The following is a 24,225-nucleotide window of genomic DNA, read 5'->3' as shown; positions in this document are numbered from 1 at the left end:
TATCTTCATCAATTGATATGATTATGTAATTTTTCTTCTTTAGACTGTTAATGGTGGATTACACTGGTAAGTGTTCCAGTTTCCTCACATCTTTGCCAACATTTGTTATTTTGTTTTTTATCTTAGTAATCCTAGTGGGAGTGAAATGGTATCTCATTGTGGTTTTGATTTGCATCTCTGTGATGGCTGATGACACTAAGTATCTTCTCATGTGTTTGGTGGCCATTTGAAGGTCCTCTTTGGTGCAATATCTATTCACATCGTTTGCCCATTTTATGATTGAGTTGTTTGTTGTTATCAAAGTTTTGTATATATCTTAGTTACTGGATTCTTGTCGAATATATGGTTTCCAAAGATATTCTCCCAGTTGGTAGCTTGTCTGTCTGCTTTTTTGGTAAAGTCTTTTGATGAACAAATGTTTTTAATTTTAATGAGGTCCCATTCGTCTTTTGCTGTTTGCAGTTTTGTCATTATATTAGACAATCCATTGTTAAAGGCTAAGCCTGACAACATTGCCCCTGCTTCTTGTTCTAAGAATTTTATGGTTTTAGTTTGCACATTTAGGTCCTTAATCCATTTTTAATTTGTTTTTGCATATAGTGTGAGGCATGGATCCTCTTACACGTTTCTGCATGTGGAAGTCCAATTTTCCCAGTACCATGTATTGAAGCGACTCCTCTTTCCCCATTGAATGGACTTAGCACGCTTTTCAAAAATCAGTCGACCTTGCAAAAACCAGTTGACCATAGATGTGTGGATTTGTTTCTGGACTCTCAATTCTATTCCGTTGGTTTATATGTCTGTTGTTATACCAGTACCAGGCTGTTTTGATTACTGTAGCTGTATAGTATGTTTTATAATCAGGAAATGCGAGTCCTCCTACTTTGTTTTTCTCTTTCAACATTGCTTTAGCTATTCAGGGCCTCTTGTCATTCCATATAAAGTTGAGGATTGGTTTTTCTATTTCTGTAAAGAAGGCTGTTGGAATTTTGATCTGTAGATTGCTTTGGGTAGTATTGACATCTTAACAATATTAAGTCTTCTTTAATCTCTTTCAGCAGTGTTTTATAGTTTCATTTATAGTATGGTTAGATTTATTCCTAGGTATTTCATTCTCTTAGATGCTATTGTAAATGGAATTGTTTCCCGGATTTCCCCTACAGATTTCTCACTGCTGGTATATAGAAATCCAGTTGATCTCTGTTGACCTTGTACCCTGTAATTTTTGCTAAATTCCTCTATTAGCACTAGAAGTTTTCTTGTGGACTTTTTGGGATTTTTTATGTATAGGGTCATATCATCTGTGAATAGAGGTAATTTTAGTTCTTCTAGTCCAATCTGGATACCTTTTATTTGGTATTCTTGTCTTATTACTCTGGCTAGGACTGCTAATACAATATTGAATAGAACTGGTAAGAACAGGCACCCTTGTCTTATTCCCGATTTCAAGGAGAAAACTCATTTTTTCCTTTAAGTATACTGTTGACTTTTTATATATGCCCTGAAACATATTGAGAAACTTTCCTTCTATTTCAATCTTTTTAGGGTTTTCTTCAAGGAAGTGTGCTGGATTTTAGCATATGCTTTTTCTGCATTCATAGAGATGATCATGTGGTTCTTTTCCTTTGTTTTATTGATATGCTATATTACACTGATTGATTTTCTAGTGTTGAACTATCCCTGCATTCCTGAAATAAATCCCACTTGGTCACTGTGTATGACTCTTCATATACAGTTGGTTTCTGTTCGTTAGTATTTTGTGGAGGATTTTTGCGTCTGTATTCATAAGAAATATTGGCCTATAGTTGTCTTGTGGTGTCTTTGTCAGGTTTGAGCATCAGGGTTATGTTTGCTTCATAGAATGAATTAGAGAGTATTCCTTTTCCCTCTATCTTTTGTAAGAGTTTAAATAGTATTGGTGTCATTTCTTCTCTAAATGTGTGGTAGAATTCCCCAGTGAAGCCATCTGGTCTAGGATTTTTGTTGTTGTTGTTGGGAGGCTTTTGATCACTGAATCAATCTCCTCACTTATTATGGGTCTGTTGAGATGTTCTATTTCCTCTTGAGCAAGTTTGGGTAGGCTGTGTGCTTCTAAGAATTTGCCTATTTCATCTAGTCAATCTATTTTGTTGCTTTATGGTTGTTCTAATATTCTTTCATAATTATCTTTGTGTTGGGTCAGTTGTAACATCCCCTCTTCATTTTTTAGTTTGGTTATTTGCATGTTTTTTCTTTGTCGGTCTAGCTAAAGGTTTGTCAGTTTTGTTGATCTTTTCAAAGAACCAACTTCTGGTTTATTGCTTCTATTATTTTTCTGTTTTCAGTTTTATTCACTTATGCTCTTTGTTATTTCCTTTCTTCTGGTAGGTTTAGGCTTAGTTTGCTCTTCTCTTTCTAATTCTTAGTGTTACTGAGTTAGGCTGTTGATTTGAGGTTTTTCTTCTTCATGTAGACATTTATTCCTATAAGTTTCCCTCTGGGTACCATCTTCTCTGCATCCCATAAGTTTTGGTATGTCATGCTTGCATTTCCATTTGACTCTAGGAAATTTGTGATTTCTTCCTTCATCCACTGGAAGTTTAATAATGTGTGGCTTAATTTTAATATTTTTTGTATCTTCCAGGTTTTTTTTTTTTTTTTTTTTCTGTTATTGATTTCTAACTTCACTCCATTATAGTCAGAGAAAATACTTTGTATTATTTCAGTCTTTTTAAATTTATCAGGATTTGGTTTGTGACCTAACATGTGGCCTATCCTGGAGAAAGATGCACTGGAGTAGAACGTATATTGTGCTGTTTTTGGGTGGAGTGTTCTATATATGTCTGTTAAATCTAGTTGGATTATGGTGTCATTCAAATCCTTTGTTTCCTTGTTGATCTTCCTTCTAGATGTTCTGTCCAATATTGAAAGTGGTATACTGCAGTATCCAACTGTTACTGTAGTACTACCTATTTCTCTTTTCAGTTCTATCAGTGTTTGCCTTATAGATTTAGGTATCTTGATGTTGAGTGCATATATATTTATAATTGTTAAATCTTCTTGATTAATTGAACCTTTTATCACTATGTAATGTCCATGATTTTCTAACAGATTTTATCTTCAAATCTATTTTGTCTGATATTAAAATTGCCACCCCAGCTCTTTTTTTGGTTATTATTTTTATGGAGTATTTTTTCCTTTCACTTTCAACCTGTTTGTGTCCTTGGGTTTGAGGTGTGTCTCCTTGTAAACATCATATTGTTGAATCATGTGTTTTATACGTTATGCCACTCTCAGCCTTTTGCTTGGAGCGTTTACTCCATTTGCGTTCACTATAATTACTGATAAGAAGTGACTTACTTCTGCCATTTTGTTATGTTTTTTCTGTACCTTACCTTCAGCCTCCTTTGTCTTTGTCCTTTTCTAGTGCTTGTTTTTGTGTTTTGAGGTTTATTTTAGCAAGCCTTTTTGGTTCCCTTCTCCTTTCTCCTTTCCTTTTCTTATGTTTTTTATGTATTTTCTTAGTAGTTATCATGAATATTAAGGAGCCCTGGTGGCGCAGTAGAGTAAGTGCTCAGCTGCTTACTGAAAAGTCACCAGTTCGAACCCACTAGCCACTCTGTAGGAGAAAGATGTGGCAGTTGCTTCAATAAAGGTTACAGCCTTGGAAACGATATAGGCAGTTATACTCTATCTTGTAGGGTTGCTGTAAGTTAGAATCGACTTGACAGCAGTGAATTTATTTTTATTTGTATGTTTGTTTTTTGGAGGGTGTGTTGATACCAACTTAACTTCAATAACATGCAAAGGTTTTTATATCTATACCATTCCTCCCCCACGCACACACACACACTTTTGCTGTTGTTATAACTAATTAGGTCTTTATAGTTCATGTGCCTCGTAACATAATTTCATCCTTGCTTTTTATATGTTGTTGTTGTTAGGTGTCATCAGGTCAGTTCTGACTCCCAGTGACTGTGTACAACACAACAAAACACTGCCTGGTCCTGCGCCATTCTCAGAGTCATTGCTGTGTTTGAGCCCATTGTTGTAGCCGCTGTGTCATTCCATCTCATTGAGGGTCTTCCTCTTTCTCGCTGACCCTCTACTTTAGCAAGTATGATGCCTTCTCCAGGGGCTGGTCCCTCCTGATAATATGTTCAAAGTACCTGAGACAAAGTCTTGCCATCTTCGCTTCTAAGGAGCATTCTGGTTGTACTTCTTTCAAGACAGATTTATTCATTCCTCTGGCAGTCCATGGTGTATTGAGTCTTCTTCACCAACACCATAATTCAAAAGCATCAAGTCTTCTTCAGTCTTCTTATTCATAGTCCAGCGTTCACCTGCATGTGAGACAATTGAAAATACCGTGTGTGGCTTAGTCAGGCGCACCTTAGTCCTCAGAGTGACATCTTTGCTTTTTAACACTTTAAAGAGGTCTCTTGTAGCAGATTTGCACAATGCAATACATCGTTTGATTTTTTGACTCATACTTCCATGGGTGTTGATTGTAGATGCAGGTAGAATGAAATCTTATATAACTTCAGTCTTTTCTCCATTTACCATGATGCTTATTGGTCAAGTTATGAGAATTTTTGTTTTCTTAATGTTGAGATGTAATCCATACTGCAGGTTATAGTCTTTGATCTTCATCAGTAATTGCTTCAAGTCCTCTTCACTTTCAGCAAGCAATTGTGTCATCTGCATGTCACAGGTTGTTAATGAGTCTGCCTCCAATTCTGATGCCACGTTCTTCTTTATATAGTCCATCTTCTCAAATTATTTGCCCAGCATACAGATTGAGTAAGTGTGGTGAAAGAATACAACCTTGACACATACCTTTCCTGATTTTAAACCTGCAGTATCCCCTGTTCTGTTCAAATAACTGCCTCTTGGTCTATGTGCAGGTTCCAGTGAGCACAATTAAATGTTCTGGAATTCCCATTCTTCGCAGTGTTATCCATGATTTGTTATCATCCATACAGTTGAAGGCCTTTGCATAGTCAATGAAAACATCTTTGTACCGTTCTCTGCTTTCAGCCAAGATCCATCAGATGTGAACAGTAATATCACTTGTTCCACATCCTCTTCTGAATTGGCTTGAATTTCTGGCAGTTCCCTGTTGAGGCACTGCTGCAACTGTTTTTGAATTATCTTCAGCAAAATTTTACTTGTGTGTGATGTTAATGATATTGTTTGATAACTTCCACATTTTGTTGAATCACCTTTCTTTGTAATGGGCACAAATATGGATCTCTTCCAGTTGATCACCAGGTAGTTGTCTTCTAAATTTCTTGGCATAGATTAGTGAGCATTTCCAGTATTGCATCTGTTTGTTCAAACACCTCAAATGATATTCCATCAGTTACTGGAGCCTTGTTTTTCACCAGTGCCTTTAGCTCAGCTTTGAGTTCTTCCTTCAGTACCATAGGTTCTTGATCATATGCTACCTCCTGAAATGGTCAAATGTCAACCAATTCTTTTTGGTACAGTGACTCTCTGTATTCCTCTTATCTTCTTTTGATGCTTTCTGTATCATTCAACATATTGCTCATAAACCAAAAAACCCACTGCTGTCAAATCAATTCCGACTCATAGCGACCCTATAGGATAGATTCCTTCAATATTGCAAGTCAAGGCTTCATTTTTTCTTCAGTTCTTTCAGCTTGAGAAATGGCCGAGGGTGTTCTTCCCTTTTGGTTTTCTAACTCTAGGTCTTTGCACATTTCATTATAATACTTTACTTTGTCTTCTCAAGCTACCCTTTGAAATCTTCTGTTCAGCCCTTTTACTTCATTTCTTCCACTCGCTTTAGCTACTGTGCATTCAAGAGCAAGTTTCAGAGTCTCTTCTGACATCCATTTTGGTCTTTCTTTTTGATAACCTTTGCTTTCTTCGTGTATGATGTCCTTGATGTCATTCCATAATTGTTCTGGTCTTCAGTCATTAGTGTTCAGTGTGTCAAATCTATTCTTGAGATGGTCTCTAAATTCATGTGGGGATACACTCACGGTTGTACTTTCGCTCTAGTGGACTTGTTTTAATTTTCTTTAGCTTCAACTAGAACTTGAATATGAGCAATTGATGGTTTGTTCCAGTCAACCCATTGCCTTGTTCTGAGTGATGGTATTGAGCTTTTTCATTGGCTTTTTTCACAGATGTAGTTGATTTGATTTCTGTGTATATAATCCAGCAAGGTCCACATGTGTAGTTACTGTTTGTGTATTTACAATGAAAAAGTCGTTGGTGTTAAAATTCTATCATGTGACCTCCAGCATTGCTTCTGTCACCAAAGCCATATTTTCCAATTACTGATCCTTCTTTTTTCTGACTTTCACATTCCAATAACCAGTAATTATCAATGCATCTTGATTGCATGTTTCATCAATTTCAGGCTACGCAAGCTGGTAAAAATCTTCAGTTTCTTCATCTTTGGCTTTAGTGGTTGGTGTGTACATTTGAATAATAGTCGTTTTAACTGGCCTTCCTTGTAAGAGTATGAATATCCTCACTGACAGCATTGTACTTCAGGATGCATCTTGAAATGTCCTTCTTGATGATGAATGTGATGCCATTTCTCTTCCATTTGTCATTTCTGGCATAGTTGACCATATTATTGTCCAATTCAGAATGGCCATTACCAGTCCATTACAGCTCACTAATGCATAGGATTTTGATCATTATGCATTCCATTTCCTTTTTGACAACTTCTCATTTCCTAGATTCATACTTAGTACATTCCTTGTCCCGATTGTTAATGGATGTTGCAGCTGTTTCTTCACCTTTTGAGTTATGCCACATTAGCAAGTGAAAGTTTTGAAAGCTTTACTATATCCATGTTGTTAACACTGACTCAACTTTGAGGAGGCAACTCTTCCTCAGTAATGTTTTTATGCCTTCCAATCTAAGGAGCACGTATTCTGGCACTGTGTCAGAACAGTGTTCCGCTATTTCGTAATGTTTTCACTGGCCAATTTTTTTTAGAAATAGATCGCCAGGTCCTTCTTCCTAGTCTGTCTTAGCCTGGAAGCTCTGCTGAAACTTTTCTACCATGGGTGACCCTGCTAGTGTTTGAAATACCAGTGGCATAGCTTCCAGCATCACAGCAACATGTAAGCCACCACAGTCATACAAAGTGACAGACAAGTGGTGCCTTTTTATATATTTGCTATTAAAAAAACATAAAAGACAAAACATTTAGAATTACAAGCATGAATACCTTATTATTAGTCCTTATATTTTTCCATTTCCCAGTATTAGGGGTCTTTGTTTTTATGTTTAGCTTTGAATTATTTTTTGGTATCTTTTCCCTTCCATCTATAGAACTCCCATTAGAATTTTTTGTGGGACTAGTCTGGGTTATATGAACTCTGTCAGCTTCTGTTTGGGAATATTTTAAATTCACCCTCATTCTTGAAGGATAGTTTTGCTGGATATAGTATTCTTGGTTGACAGCTTTTTTCTTTTTTTCTTTCTTTCAACACTTCAAATATATCATTCCATTGCCTTCTGGCCTCCAACATTTCTGAGGAGAAATCGGCACTTAATCTTACTGGGGATCCTTTATGACTGTTTGCTTCTCTCTTTCATTACTTTCAGGGTTCTGTCTTGTTGTTATCTTAACTTTTTGAGAGCCTAAATATGATGTGTAAACCCTGGTGGCATAGCGGTTAAGAGCTATGGCTGCTAACCAAAAGGTTGGCATTTCAAATCCACCAGGTGCTCCTTGGAAACTGTATGGGGCAGTTCCACTCTGTCCTGTAGGGTCGGTGTGAGTCAGAAACAACAGGTTTTGGTGTTAGTTTAACTATGATGTGTCATGGTTTTGATCTCTTTGAGTTTATCCTGTTTAGTAGTAGCTCTGACTACCTGGTGACAGAATGTGAGAGCTTCAAAGATGCTGATAACCAAAGTAGCTCACACGACCAGCCTATTTGGGCATATCAAAACAAAAAAAGAAGCTAGAACACAGTAAGCAAACATAAAATAAATAAATATAATAACTTATTGATGATTCGGAGACAACAGTAGATATCAAATCACATAAAGAGGCAGACCATGATGGCTTTGGTAAGTGACCAAAACAAAGAACCAAGAAACCTCCCAAAGGAAGAAAAGTTTTTTTTAATTACTGGAGGTAGAATTTAAAAGATTAATATACAGAGCTCTTCAAGGTATGAGGCAAAAGCAGGCCAAGCCAAGGAGCACACAGACAAAGCAATAGAGGAACTTAGAAGGTTATACAAGAGCATAATAACAAATATAACAGGCTGCAAGAATCCCTGGAGAGACAGCAAACAGAAATCCAAAAGATTAATAATAAAATTTCAGAATTAGACAACTCAGTAGAAAGTCATAGGAGCAGAATTGAGGCAATGGAAGTCAGAATTAGTGAGACTGGAAGATAAAGCACTTGACATCAACTTATTTGAGGAACAATCAGATAAAATAATTACAAAAATGAAGAAACCCTAAGAATTATGTGGGACTGTATCAAGAGGAATAACCTACAAGTGATTGGAGTACCAGAACAGGGTGGAATAACAGAAAATACAGAGAGAATTGTTGAAAATTTGTTGGCAGAAAGCTTCCTTGATGTTGTGAAAGAGGAGAAGATACTATCCAAGAAGCTCATTGAGCCTCACACAGGGTAGATCCCAAAAGAAAGTCACCAAGACATATTATAATGAAACTTGCAAAAACCAAAGAGAGAGTATTTTAAGAGCATCTAGGGATAAACGAAAAGTCATGTGCAAAGGAGAGTCAATAAGACTAAGCTCTGACTACTCATCAGAAACCATGCAGGTAAGAAGGCAATGAGATGACGTATATAAAGCCTTGAAGGAAAAAATTTGCCAATCAAGAATAATATATCCAGCAAAACTGACTCTCCAATATGTTGGCAAAATTAGAGCATTTCCAAATAAACAGAAGTTAAGGGAATTTGTAAAAACCAAACCAAAATTCCAAGAAATACTAAAGGGAGTTCTCTGGTTAGAGAATCAGTAACATCACATAACAACTCAAGACTAGAACACAGGACAGAACAACCAGATATCAACCCAGATAGTGAAGTCACAAAAATAAATCAAAGCTAAAACACTGAAAATAAGGAAACAGACATCAATATGTAAAAGGTGACAACATTAAAACAAAAAAGAGGGAGTAAATAATGTAGTCATACAACTTTAATATGGAGAGGAGGTCAGGGTGATATGAAGAAATAAAAGATTGGTTTAAGCTTAGAAAAAGAGGTGAATATTAAGGTAACCACAAAGAAAACTAACCATCCTACATATCCAAATAAAAAAGAAAAAAAAAAAAACTCAGCAAATGCAAAATCAGCAACAATGAAAACAAAATACATATAGATCCTCATTTTGTTCCTACATTGTTTTCCTTATTTCTTTTAGCTCTTTGTCTCTGTTTTCCTTGGTTCTTTAATTATCTTTAATGTTGTATTATATTCTTCCATTTTTTTAATTATTTGGTCATCCCTAGATGCGCTTTCATTCTCTTATGGTCATTTGGATGGGCCAGTGTTTGTCTGGGTTTTTTTTTTGTGTCTTTGATTGTTTATTGGGATATTGGAATTTTATAGGGTGTTAATTTTCTCAGTTTTCCCCAATTTGGTGTTTTCGTCTGCACTACTTTCTGCAAAAAACTCTCAAGCAGGCAGAGCATTAGACCTTTGCTTACCATTTCCTCTCCCTCTCTGTGATAGCTCTTTCCCCCAGTTTAATTAGTATGCAAAATTTCCAGGTCTTGGTTTTCAACTTTCAGTCTCTTCCGTACACACCAGAGAACACACTGTGGTTAGTCTGTCTACCAATGAGCACCGCCACTCAGGCAAGATATCATGTACTAATCAGTCTGTCCACTAGGTATGCAGACCTCTCTTGCTGGTTATTACCTCTTTCCCTTCTCTGTTTCTGTAGCCATGTTTTTAATCAGAAAACCTGCACACAGCAAGCCCCCTTGGGGCTGGGTGTCACCCCCCAGTTTCGCCCTAGGCTTCCTTTTCTGCTTTGTGGGAGCTGTTTATGTCTGAACTGGCATTCAGGGGAAGCACAGGCAGACTTTCCTCTATTTCAGAAGAAGGAAGGGCTGGCATTACCCAGAAGGACTGCTGAGAGATCTGTCTTATTGATTTCAGAGTCCCAGTGGCCCTGTGGTGGTTGGGGGAGCAGTCTCCACTTAGGCGACCCACCTCCTGACTTCACTGTAGGGAACCTGTAGGAGTTCATATCAGTCCAGCAGCCGACAGTTACTGGTTGGGGGAAGAGTTGTTACACTCTGAATGGACTCCCACGGAGGTCTACCTTATTGCTATCAGAGCCTGCCCCATAGTATGTTGGCTGTGGGAGTAGCCTCCACTCAAGATGCCTGATTCCTAGCACACAGCAGCCTCAATCAGCAGTCCTCAGCACCAGCTGTAGGAGTGAGCAGACAGACCTGAACTGACTCCCCGGAACATCTTTGGTTTCAGAGGCCTGAGCTTTGCCGTGCGCAGGGAAGCAGGTAGATTGTTGGCTGTGAGAACAGACTCCACTGTATGGGCCTTTTGTAACAATTCACGATAGGCTTGCAGCCGACAGTGTCCGGTGGGGGAGATGCTAGCACACTCCAAATGGACCCCTGAGGAGGCCTGCCTTGCTAATTTTAGAGCAGAAGCTTGGGGTCCTGTCTCTGTACAGGCAGGAGCTGTGGTGGTTAGGGAAGCAGGCCCCTTTTTGGTGCCATTTCCCTAGTTCACAGCAGCCTATCACCCACACAGCTAGGGGGAGTGGCAGAGACAGTGGGAGAAGCAGTTTTCCTATGGCATGCGACTTGTTGATTCCTTGATTCTTGCCTGTCTGTAATTCTCCACTGCCTTCCCCTGCTCCCTGATTCAGAGTCCCTCAAAGCTCAGCACCATTTCCTTGTTGTATTTGTGGGGGAGAATCAAAATGATGGCCTGTTTACGCCACCATCTCTCCAGAATCTTATCCTTTTGATGTCTGTAAGGTCTGTAGTGATATCTTCTTTTCATTCCTGATATTGGTAATTTGTGTCTTCTCTCTTTTTTTTTCTTTGTCAATCTTGCTAGAGCTTTATCAGTTTTCACTGGCCTTTTCAAAGAACCAGCTCTTTATTTCATTGTTTGTTTTCTATTACCCTTCCGTTTTCAGTTTTATTGATTTCTGTTCTTACCCTTATTTCCTTGATTTGGCTTTGTTTTTCTCTTCTGGATTCTTGACGTGGGAGCTTAGATTATTGATTTAAGACTTTTCTTTTCTGAGGTCTGCATTTTATTACTGTAAATTTTCTTCTCAGCTCTGCTTTAAGTGTGTTCCACAAATTTTGATATATTGTATTTTCCTTTTCGCTGAGTTTAGTGTATTTTTTTTGTTTTCCCAAGACACTTCGTGACCCATGGATTATTTAGAAATATGTTGTTTAGTTTCTAAATGCTTGGAGATTTTCCTTTTATCTTTCTGTTACTGATTTTTAGTTTGATCCCATTTTGTTTGGAGAACATGCTTGATGTAATTTCGGTTGTTTTAAATCTGTTGATGTTTGTTTTATGGTCTTGTATATAGTTGATGTTGGTTTCTGTTCTGTGGCACTTGAAAATAATGTGTATTCTGCCTTTGGGTGGAGTATTCTATAAATGTTCATTAGATCGTATTAGTTGATGTGTTGTTGAGTTCTCTTACCGCCTTGCTGATCTTCTAATTGTTCTATCAATTGTTGGAGGGGGGGATGTTGAAGTCCCCAAGTATTATTGTGGATTTATCTATTTCTCCTTCCAGTTTTATCAGTTTTTGCTTCATGTAATTTTTAGCTGTATTGTCTGCTTTGCAGTTTTCAAAATGTTGTTGCCATCACATCTTCTCTTTGTCCTTATGTCTTTTATGTCTCTAAAAACCTTTTACTGTCATTTTAATGAGATTTCACCAGAAGTAATCATATGCGTTCAATTCATTAACTAAAAGCCTCTTTCTTTAAAAAAAAAAAAAAATTTACATTGTGGGCAAGACCCTTTATGATGTATGTTCTGCCTGCCTACTCATTTCTCACTCTACTGCAACCTGCCCCTAGCTTAAGCTCCAGCTACATGTTATGTACTTAAGAGATTCCCAGACTATGTTGCTTCATGCCTTTCTGTTCTGCACAGGCTTTTTTTCAGTGTGCTGTTTCTCCTTCAGGACTGTCTCCTGAAACTTTGCCGACTCACTTGTGTACCCCGTGTCAGAGTGCTTGTTGCAATTATTTACTTATATATTTTTTATCTCACCCTAGAGGTTCTTTAACCCGGGGGATATAGGTAGAAAGGCTGTCCATGAATTAGTTTCAGGAAATCTTAGAATGCCCTAAAATTATTTGCAGAATTTTATGTCTTTGTGCATATTTTTGCAGAATTCTCCAAGGCAGATTTTCTACTAGGCGTGTACATCAGAAATACCTATGGAACTTTTAAAAAAATGTTACTGCTTTAGGCTCCACTTCAGAAACTTGCTGATTAATAGTCACTGAAGTTAGGGCTCAGATAGACGTATTTCCAGAAATCTTCCTAAATGATTCTTTAGGACAGACAGGATCATCTACATTAACTCTAGAGCTTGTATGTAGTGATTGCTCAACAAAAGTTTAAAGAAAGATTGAGTGAGCAACTTGTGTTAAGGACATGGCCTAAAATAAATTTCCTATGTGAAACTAGAGTAGAAGTGGGAAAATCACTAATTTCCTCTATTAAAAAATGAAGACATAGCACCTAATTCCCCATTGGATATAATTAGCAGAATAGAAGATTAAAGATCGTTTTTTCAAAGGCAGCTAGCTGCCAGAATGAAAGAAAAATTGAAGGTTTGCACATAGAAAAGTCAGGTGTATGTAGTCTGATTTTGGTTCCTCTGACTGCTTGGGGTTTTTATTTGATACAGTGATTTAGTTCCAAAACTTTAGGCTTCTATAAATTTGAATGTTGTAGATACCATTACTATGTAGACTGGATTTCGTAATAACCCATAAATTTAATATATGGCTCTCGATGTGGAAAATGGAGAGATTGGCATGTTACTTTGGCAAAAAAATACATACACTATTTTTGTAAGTGTTTAAGACTAAAGAAAGATAACAGAAAGGGCCTTAATTTCCTGGAATATCCTGCTTTGTGTTTCTTCTGCATTTAAGGTTTTAAAAAATGTCCTCTGGTTCACTCATAAGCCTCTTTTACATAGAGTGGAGATACTGTATGTTTGTATGTGTTAAATAAATGATCAGGCTCTTTTGCTTTTTGTCTTTCCTATTTATATTTTCATTTTGTTTTCTAGGTATTTAAGAGATTATGGCATCTGAAACCCACAATGTTAAAAAGCGGAACTTTTGTAATAATATTGAGGATCATTTCCTTGATCTTCCTAGAAAGAGGAACTCTAATTTCACTAAGAAGAACATGAAGGAGGTAAGTTTGTAATTTCTAGGTTACAGTTAAGACAATTTAACTATGGATAGTTCTGATTAAATCATTTAAACAATGGAAGCGTTAATAATTCTGCTTTAAGAATTAAGTAAAATTAGTGAAATGTGGAAAACTATTTCTATTCCTAAAGCTTTTCTCACAGCATGCTATTTTTGATAGAATATAATTTGAATATTTTAATAATTGAAGAGGGATCTCTGAGGTGTTTTTTGTTCAGCATTACAAGGCTCATTAACATTGATATAATTTCTTTTAAACCATATCAAGTTTCTGCTCAGTTATTAAGCAAGCACCCTGTAAGTATAATATGTGACTAGTAGCTTGGAAAATGGAGAGTTGAATTTGTTGCTTTGCCAGAAATACCTACATAAGATGTTGTTATAGCTAATGATTGAGTCTACAGCATTAGAACGGAGAAAGCTTTAATCTGAAAAATTTACCTGTTGTATTTTAGGTTTGTTGATATTAATCACAAAGTTTACATAACTCCATTAAAGAACTTAAGTATGCTACAACTGTCTACTTTCATTTTTCAGGTTAAGAAATCTCCAAAACAGTTGGCTGCTTACAAAAATAGGTAAGAGCAACTTAAAATTTGTGGGAAACAGAAAATATTGAGAACTGGGAAAGGGTGAAAATATGGGCGGGCGGGGGGACTATTCTCTTTTATTATAATGATAGTTGCTTTATTATCATACAACTCCTGTGTGCCAGGCACTGTGCTAAACATATTACTTATATTATCTCTAATCCTGACTTAGAACAATTCTACTCAGTAGCTATCGTTACCCCTAATAGTTGATGAGAAAACTAAAGCCCAGAGGAGTTAAGTGATTTACTTAGGGTCATACATACAGAAAAGGACATCACAGTTAGTAAAGAGGGAAGCCCTCAGTGAGATGGATTGACACAATAGCCAAAACAATGGGCACAGACATACCAATGATCATTGTCTTAGTTATCTAGTGCTGCTATAACAGAAATGCCACAAGGGGATGACTTTAACATAGAGAAATTTATTCTCTCACAGTCTAGTAGGCTACAAGTCCAAATTCAGGGCATTAGCTCCAGGGGAAGGCTTTCTTTCCCTATCAACTCTGGAGGAAGGTCCTTGTCATCAATCTTTCACTGGTCAAGGATCTTCTCAGTGCAGGGACCCTGGGTCCAAAGGATGCACTGTTTTCCTGGCTCTTCCTTCTTGGTGGCATGCGGTCCCCATGTCTCTCTGCTCACTTCTCTTTCTTATATCCCAAAAGAGATTAGCTCGAGACAACCCCATCTTGTAGTTTGAGTCCTGCCTCATCAACATAACTGCCACTAATCTCACCTCTTCAACATCATAGAGATAGGATTTGCAACACGTAGGAAAATCACATCAGATGACAAAATGGTGGACAGTCATACTGTATTGGGAATCATGGACTGGCCAAGTTGACGCACATTTTAGGGGGACACAATTTAATCTATAACAATCACGAAGATGGCACAGCACCGAGCAACACTTAGTTCTGTAATATATAAGGTCACTGTACGTCTGAGCCGACTTGACAGCAACTAACAACAACATATATCCAGAAAGTGGTAAAAATGTCATTCTTCCTCAGAGTGATCTTAGGACCCCTGGGGTCCCTGAGGAACCTTTCAAGGAGTTTGTAAGATTAAAACTATTTTCATAATAATACTAAGACATTATTCACTTCCTTCATTTTCGTTCTCTTAAACGTGTACAGTAGAGTTTTGCAGAGTTTGCATGACATTGATATCACAGTAGAGTGAATGCAGAAGCAGGTAATGAGAATCTCTTAAGCCAGGTATTAAAGATTTGCAAAAATGTAAAACAGTACCATTTTTCTCACTTTTGTTTTTTTTTTTTTTTTTCATTTTACAATATATAGTTACAGGGTCCTGAGACCAAAAGTTTCAGAACCACTATACTAAACTATGAGATTTATTATATTGTGTTTTATCTTACTCAAACAAATTAAATATATTTCAGTTTATCAGAATAAACTTAAAAATATTCAAACTTGTACAATTTATGTGCCACTTTGTTAGAAAAAGATTAGGTGACTAGAAATTGTTACACTTTTCTTACTCCGAGAATGGCCTTTAATATTTTAAAAGCGTCTAGGCATTATGCCTCTACTCATTTTCATTTCATAAAAAGTATCATCCTTTTCATTGCTTTTCAGATAGTTTGTAACTTTCCTTCTACTCTCCTCTTTAAGAGCTGAAATTTTTTTTTAATTCTATTTACTTCTAATTTTAGAGGATTATGACCACAAAATGTGGCCTATTAAATATGTCTGTTTAAAAAACTTTTGAAGTTTTTCATGTGATTCTTTTTCATTTAAGAAAATCAATTCTTTTTACAGAACAGTTGGACAAACTGTGAAGACCCCAGATAAACTACGTAAGGTGATCTATTGCAGAAAGAAAGTTCAGCGTCCGTTTCCAAATCCTTGTTACAGGAAAAAACAGTCCCCTAAAAGTGGGGGCTGTGTCATGGCAAATAAAGAAAACGAATTGGCTTGTGCAGGCCACCTACCTGAAAAATTACGCCATGATAGTCGAACATACTTGATTAACTTCAGTGATGCTGGTTCTTCACAGACAGAAAGCCCATCATCAAAATATAGTGGTTTTTTTTCTGAGGTAAATAATTTTTCTGAGCTTAATTTTATTCCTATTATAGCTGTTTTTGTTTTTTTCTTTGCTGCATTCTACTAACGGATTAATTTGCCATCCATGGAATACAGACTCATTTGAATGACTGTAACTCCCTGCAACAATTTTCTAGATTAACCAGATTTGAATGTTCGGCTTATTCCATTTCTGTAAGTTAATAATATCTGAGATGGAATGAAATGGTTGAGAATCTAGTATAAATATCCAGAATGGCAAATTGGCCAGTAAAGATTTAAAGGAAGGGAGAAGACAAATCTTGCCCAAAAAGTGAACCACTCTCTGCCATCACAGAAGCCAGTTATTCAGGTACCTTTTGCTGGGCTCCCCAAATGGCCTATTAGACATTTTGGTCAGGCAAACTAGGTAAGATTTTTTGTCCTGGCTCAGGGAGAATTGGTCTTTTGAACAGGCACAAGAGAATTTCTTTGGATGATGCAAGTAATCTAAACTGGATTGTGATCATGGTTACAAAATTCTGTAAATTTACTAAAAAATCATTGAATTTACATACTTTTAATGAATTTGTATTATGTGAATTATACCTTAGTAAAGCTCTTCTTCTAAAAAGTTGATCTTTTGGAAGAATGGTTTGATAAAATTTATAAACATGCGTGAGTTTATAATAATTATTACTGTTTATTGCATGTGTATTAGAAGATAAACCCAAAGGAAAAAAATTATCCATGATCTCGACATTTAGAAAGAAACGATATTAAAATTCTTAATGTATCTTTTCATATTGTATATATTGTTTGATAATTTGATTTTCATGGTTAATAAAAGTATGGATTTTTTTCATGTGATTAAATAATTCCACAGTTTTTGTAATGGATACATAGCATTACATTGCATGAATATACCTTGTTTTTTAGAAATATGATTTGGTAACCTTAGTATTGTTTTCTATCTGGCACAACAGCTTGAAAAGCATTTTCTGTGGCCTACAAGGAGCAAAGACACCTTTGTAAATTAGAACAGTCACAAGTGTGTACAGGTGAATGAAGAAGAGCATCATATTTAGGATAATTACAAGTAAATAAGATGAAAGAAAGATAGAAATAAAATGTTATTAACTAAAACCATAATGAAATAATGCAAAATAGATCCTGCTTGTCAATGAAACAGCCTTACTTTTACACATAAGATCCGGGAGTAATATAAAACTAGCAATGCTAGGAGAATTGGAGGAGTAAGTGGTATATGAGAGGAGGGGGAACAAGGAAAATTTTATTTAAAAGTGAATTATCACAGACCTTGGAAAATAGAATGATGACTAAACTTTAGGATTAATAAAGAGAATCATTGTCATGCTAATTAATTCACAAGTATTTATTGAGTGCTCCCTATTTTGTTATGCATCCTTCGGGCTCTGGGGAGATTGGGGAGTGAAAAACACACCGTCCCAACATTTGCGTAGTTATAAAGGTGGTGAGGACAACAGTCTTCAGACGATCATAGAAATTACATACTCTGAAGGAAAAGAGCTTATATATGACTATATAATCAAGAAATCTGACCTGAATTGGGACCTGGGTTGGTTCTTCAGTTGAGGAAATAATGCTTCTGAGAGCAAATGCCTTAAAAATAATAGTTTCAATTATGCATTTCAGTCACTGCCACGATCCCTCCTTTTACTTTGCCCTCTCATTTTTACAACATTTTACAAAGCCTTCCTTTACCTTACACTTAACTAATACATTTATTGATTACTCCTTTGTTATTCCATACTTTTTTTCCTGATTGACAAGAACCTGTTCTTGAAACCTAGATCTATTCTAAAAGTGATACCATATTGTCAAAGTTCAAATGCATGTAACCTTTGATCTAGCAGTTCCAATTGCATAAATTAATCCTACAGAAGTATTTGTGCAAGTGCACACATTTACATACATAGGATGCTCATTGATGCATAGCTTTAATAAAGAAAAACAAAAAATCAAGGTATATAAAAGGCTGGAGAATATGTAATGAGGTTGATCTATGTTTTGATGTTGAAAAATGTTTATAATAAGTAAGTTAAAAGGCAAGGTTTTAAAAATATAGATATTATAATTTCATTTTTAAGAGTTATATATTTAAATTTATATATGTACATAGTATGTCTAGAAGATGATTTGCAAAGATACAGACTAGCCTGTAATTACTTCTGGGAAATGGGATTGGATATTTCTGTGGACAGGCAGCAAGTATTCACTTTTTATTTTATGCAGTTCTGTGTTATTTAAACATTATTCAAGCGAAGTATATTCCCTATATTCTGCAAAAATAAGTAAATGAATAATTTTAAATGATTCTGTAACATATCATAGAACTGTGATTTGGGGTTTTTTTTTCTTACCTTTAGTTAATAGTGATTAACCTATATGTTTACCTTTTCCTTTAATCCACATTTGAAAGTCTTATATTTGTGAGTCAGCTAAAAATGTATTTTTAAAATTCTTTAGTAGGGGAATTTAATAGAGAACAGTTGGTAGCAAACAAGGAAAAGTATTGGTTAAAAAAAGAAGTAGGTCCTGTATTTGTTCAGACCATTTTTTTTACTGTATTCAATTGAAAGACTCCTTTTTGTGAGGCAGTAAAAGGAGTCACCTATGCATAATTTAAAAATGTGTGTATAGGAATGATTAAATTGGGGAAAAATGATTTCATACCATGTTTCAATGAGCTTTGTAACAAATTAGATTAACGTCTTTCAGGTTTCTCAGGACCATGAAACAATGGCACAAGTTTTGTTCAGCAGGAATTTGCGGTTGAATGTAGCTTTAACTTTCTGGAGGAAGAGAAGTATAAGTGAACTTGTAGCCTATTTGGTGAGGTAAATCTATTTATACTTTTTTGTTCAATAAAACTAATTTTCAATGTGATATCTAGAAGTTCCTCTTCTTTTTTATATTATTAATGGCTAGAATTCTGAACTACTTATGTGTAGCTTCAGTAGAGACCTTATGGTTTAAATTATGCTCATCAGCAGTCTAGGAGTAACAAAAATGCAGAAAACCATCTGTTTTATCTTCACTTTCAGTGTTAGGTTGAACAAAGCTGTTACCTTCTCTGACTGAGATTCTTATCTATAAAACTAAGAGATACCAGTATGGGAAACTAATCTCTTTAAAAATCCCTGATGAGTAGGAATTTTAAGCATTACCTTCCTCACATATTCAGGACTTGGCTCACATGTTTCCTTAATAGTTAAGCAACCACCTCATTTAAATATACGTATTTCTCCACTCTCAGTCTCCTTTTCCTGCTTATTTTTCTCCTTAGCACTTACCACCATCACCATACTCTGTGTATTTTCCTTATTTATTTTCTGTCTCCGCCCACCCTCCCTCGTTCAGACATTAGCGTACAAGCTCCATCAGCCACGCATTTTTATCTCTTTGTTCACTGCTGTATACCAAGGGCCTAGCTCTTCATATACACTCAAATTAGTTGTTGAATGAATAAATTTCTTAAAATCAATGAGAAGGTATTAATAAGGAAATCAGCTCTCTAAGTAGTACTACCCCTTTTTTGCCCACAGGATAGAAGATCTTGGAGTTGTGGTAGATTGCCTTCCTGTGCTCACCAATAGGTAAAAAGAAAGTTTTCAGGAAAAAAAAATGTTAGTTTAAAGAAGGACAAATTACAACCTGTTCATATTTTTATAACAGTATTTCTTTGTTTTAGTTTACAGGAGGAAAAACAATACATCTCACTTGGCTGCTGTGTAGACTTGTTGCCTCTAGTAAAGTCACTACTTAAAAGCAAATTTGAAGAGTAAGTGCTAATCTGAATCTCAATCTATTTTTCTCTTCCAGCATCCTTGATTTTGTGCCTTGTGATTACATACTATTAGATTGGGCTTCATTAGATATACATGGTTTCTTTTTTCGAGTAACTTTTTAATTAATTAGGAAAATAATATAAAAGGACTAAAGAATGAATACAAAAACATCTTTAAATAAGTTGCATAACAGAGTTTTGTGAAATAGATCATGAAAGTCGTGAAATAAATGTTAAAAAGGGGAAAGATCGGTGTGCTTTATGGGGAAGTCATCTTTAACATTTTCTTGGATAAAAACACTTGAATTTTGTAACAAAATGTCATTTCAGGTATGTAATAGTTGGCTTAAACTGGCTTCAAGCAGTCATAAAAAGGTGGTGGTCAGAACTATCATCCAAAACAGAAATTATAAATGATGGGTGAGTATACCTTTAAAAATAAATTCATGCTACTAAAGCTTCAGAAAAGCAGTTTGATTAAAGTAGGTGATAGTTTTCAGTCTATAGGATTTAACCTCTTCATTTTCAGAGAAATGTTGATATACTGTTCATCTATGAAAACTACTCTTGGGAGTAGAATTCCAGAGCTCAGTGACCCCCTCCCTGTATCTCTCCTTCATTTTAGGAGGAAAAAGCACGGCAATGGTTTCACCCTCAGACCCATTATAATTAATAAGGGGAGAAGAGATGGCCCCCAGTGGAATATGTGTTGAGGCACAGGAATGGAGGCATCCTTGGGCCACCTAGACGTTAACCTCAGAGTCCAGTGTTGATGCTTACAGTCTAAAAACTATATCATAATCATTATACTTTGAGTATTGCCTTGCGGAAATGTGTGGGTTATCATGAAACCACACAGGCGAAACATCTACCAACACTTTCCTTAAAGATAATCTTCTTCCAAGGCTTTCAAAAACTTCCACTTCATGCTCAAGAGCAGGCGTCTAAACACCTAGTTGTTTTCTTACAGGCCTTGACAACTACCCCCCAAAAAAACCCATTGCTGCCGAGTCGATTCCAATTCATAGTGACAACTAAATGACTTTTAATTTCTGTGATTGACATGTACCATCACAACCAGTTGCTTCAGTTTAAGTAGTGTATTTTCCTCCTGGTAAATACTTGAAAATTTAAAGACTGTTTTTATTAAGTGTATTTTCTACCAAAGTCCATATCCTAATATATTTGCCTTCTCCTTTTTTTCTCCTAGAAATATTCAGATTCTAAAACAACAGTTAAATGGATTGTGGGAACAAGAAAACCATCTTACTTTGGTTCCAGGATACACTGGTAATATAGCTAAGGTAATCTATGTCTAAGCTTAAAAATTAGACATTAAAAATTAGAAGTAACATGTTAGTATTATACATGTATAATACGTGAACTCTTAAATCTCTAGACAAAATAATTCAGTAGTATTCTAACTTAATAAATGGTATCTAAAGTCAGTTTCATATTTGCAAATGCTTGACATCCCCTGGGTACGAGTTTGACCTTGGCAGTGAGCATAGGAATTAATCACGGAATATCCTTAATTTATAGCCCCAGAAATGCTGTGCTAGGGAGTGTTTAATGACCTAGTTCCAATTAGAGAAAAGCATTTTTTAGAAAGTTGAGTCCAGGTAAGGAAGGCATCAGAAAAAAACAGTGACTCTCAGGAAGCAAGAAATGAGGAACACAATCAAATGATTTCAGATATTGATGGTGATTTTGCTTTTGCTAATGTCATTGCTTTTTGAGAAGGTAAACTGTTCAAATCACAGTATGAATTCAGCATTGGTCTTTGCTGATTTGCTTGTCTCTTGAAGGAACAGGTACATTACTCTTTTGGATTTTAATATTTACACTCCAGGAAACATTGGTAGTTAAAATGTAATTGCAGAAAAAAATCGTTGCTAAGAAATATATCCACCTTATCACTGAGCATACTCCTATCATAAATGGGCAGTAGCCAGAAATGTGAAAGCAGTCTTTGGTTTAAAATAATAATAATAAGAGAGAGTGGAGGGAAGGAGTATGCTGTCTCATTAGGGGGAGAGCAACTAGGAGTATATAGCAAGGTGTATATAAATTTTTGTATGAGAGACTGACTTGATTTGTAAACTTTCACTTAAAGCACAATAAAAAATAATAATAATATTTAAATAGGATTTATGTTGTGGACTTACTTGTAAAATTCTTCTTGGATACCTTCAAGAAAAGAAGCAAAATGATGTATCAAGCAAATGTATTAACACTGTGTTTAATTTTATTGTGTAGAATTCTTTATGTTGAAAATCTTATAAATAGAAATAAATTTCCTGGAAGTTTTTTTTTTTTTTTTTTTTTAATTGGTAATCATGACAAAGTAGAAGTAGACAGAAAATGTGGAGTATATCATCTTGCTCTTGATGGATTTTGCATTCTGGGTAATAGAAATGAAAAATTGTTCCCTTAGAAATTTGCTTTCAACAAATTTTTACAAAGGGAGAAACTTTATTGGGAGTACAACCTCAAGATACTATATTTTAAAAAAATATTAAGAAATAATTTACATAAAATACAATTTACCAATGTTAAGTGCACACTGTGGTGATTTTTCCCCCCATCTTCTGATAGCCACCAATCTTCTTTGTCTTGATAGATTTACCTATTCTAGATAATTTCATGTAAGTGGGATCATACAATATTTGTCCTTTGTATCTGGCTTATTTCACTTAGTTCATTCATGTGGTCACATGTATCAGAACATCATTCCTCTTCATAGCTGTAAAATATTCTATTGTGTGAATATATCACAATTTGTTTATCCATTCATCTGTTGATGGGCATGTTTAGTTATTGTGTGTAATGCCGCAAAGAGCATTGTTATATATGTGTCTTTTTGAGTCACTACTTTTGATTCTTTTGGGTGTATACCTAGGAGTGGAAATCCAGAGTCACATCGTATTTTAATGTTTAACTGTTTTAGAAACCACCAAACTGTTTTCTACAACAGCTGCACCATTTTACATTCCTACTAGTAATGTACAAGTATTCTGATTTCTCCATATCCTTAACAACACTTGTTGTTTTGCCTTTTTTTTTTTTCTTTTTTTAATGATAGCCATCCTCCTGGGTGTGAAGTGGTATCTCATTGCGGTTTTGATCTTCATTTCCCCGATAACAAACATTGCTGAGCATCTTGCATCTTTTCTTGTACTTCTTGGCCGTTTGTATGTCTTCTTTGGCGAAATGTCTATTCATGACTTTTGCCCATTTTTTGATTGGGTTGTTAGTCTTTTTGTTGCTGAATTGTAAGAGTTCGTCATAAATTCTGGATATTAAACTCTTATATATGGTTTCCAAATAATTTCCACGCATTCTGTAGGTTGTCGCTTCACTGTCTTGACACTGCCCTTGATGTACAAAAGTTTTTGATTTTGATAAAGTCCAGTTTATCTATTTTTTTGTGGCATATGCTTTTGGTGTCATATCTAAAAATCCATTGCCTAAAAGAATGTCTTGAAGCTTTCCGCTTTGGTTTTCTCCTGAAAGTTTTATGGTTTTAGCTCTTTTTCTTAGGTTATTGAGCCCTGGTGAGGTAGTAGTTAAGCACTCGGCTGCTAACGGAAAAGGTCAGCACTTGGAACCCACCAGTCACTCCATGGAACAAAGCTGTGGCAGTCTGCTTCTGTAAAGATTACAGCCTCAAAAACCCTTTGGGGAAATTCTACTCTGTTCTGTATGGCCACTATGAGTCAGAATTGACTCGACAGCAGTGGGTTATGGGTTATGAAAAATCATGTGGCCATAGATGTAAAGGTTTATTTCTGGATTCTCAAATCTATTCCATTGTTCTCTATATCTAACCTTATATCAGTACCACGTTATTTTGGTTACTTTAGCTTTGTAGTACTTCTTAAAATCGAGAATTGTGAGTTTCTTCTTTGTTCTTTTTTCAAGATTGTTTTGGCTGTTTGGGGCCCCTCGCAGTTACATATGAATATGAGAATTGACCTTTCCATTTCTGGTTAACAGGCTGTTGGGATTTTAATAGGAATTGTTTTGTATCTGTAGGTTACTTTGGGTAGAATCAGCATCTTAACTATTAAGTCTTCACATTCATGAACATGGGGTGTCTTTCCATTTATTTAGATCTCCTTTAATTTCTTTCAGCACTGTTTTTAGTTTTCCATGTAAAGGTCTTTCACCTTCTTGATTAATTTTATTCCTAGGTACATATTTTCTTTGATGCTATTGTAAAAGGAGTGGTTTTCTTAATTTCCTTTCAGATTGTTCATTGCTGGTGTATAAAAAGCACAGCTAATTTCTATGTATTATTGCTCTTGTGTTGCACAACTTTGCTG

The 24,225-nt window shown here is 35.7% G+C and overlaps 1 protein-coding gene across 2 annotated transcripts in view; it reads left to right on the top strand.

Moving 5' to 3' along the window:
• Positions 1 to 24,225, top strand: part of KATNBL1 (katanin regulatory subunit B1 like 1) — a 65,491-nt gene that overhangs the window by 36,747 nt on the left and 4,519 nt on the right. The window contains exons 2-9 of one of the 2 annotated variants that reach the window (XM_049897991.1): positions 13,296 to 13,426; positions 13,981 to 14,021; positions 15,820 to 16,099; positions 18,829 to 18,947; positions 19,656 to 19,706; positions 19,802 to 19,891; positions 20,228 to 20,317; positions 21,108 to 21,201. In XM_049897991.1, the coding sequence (XP_049753948.1) occupies positions 13,310 to 13,426; positions 13,981 to 14,021; positions 15,820 to 16,099; positions 18,829 to 18,947; positions 19,656 to 19,706; positions 19,802 to 19,891; positions 20,228 to 20,317; positions 21,108 to 21,201 (882 nt within the window). In that variant the 5' untranslated portion in view covers positions 13,296 to 13,309. The remainder of the gene's footprint in view (positions 1 to 13,295; positions 13,427 to 13,980; positions 14,022 to 15,819; positions 16,100 to 18,828; positions 18,948 to 19,655; positions 19,707 to 19,801; positions 19,892 to 20,227; positions 20,318 to 21,107; positions 21,202 to 24,225) is intronic. The other variant, XM_049897992.1, reaches the window with a different exon arrangement.

This window comes from Elephas maximus, chromosome 10 (genome assembly GCF_024166365.1).
Source record: "Elephas maximus indicus isolate mEleMax1 chromosome 10, mEleMax1 primary haplotype, whole genome shotgun sequence".
NCBI classification, from domain to species: Eukaryota; Metazoa; Chordata; class Mammalia; order Proboscidea; family Elephantidae; genus Elephas; species Elephas maximus.
Note: the sequence above shows the minus strand (reverse complement) of the source record. Positions and strands in the feature narration are given on the sequence as shown.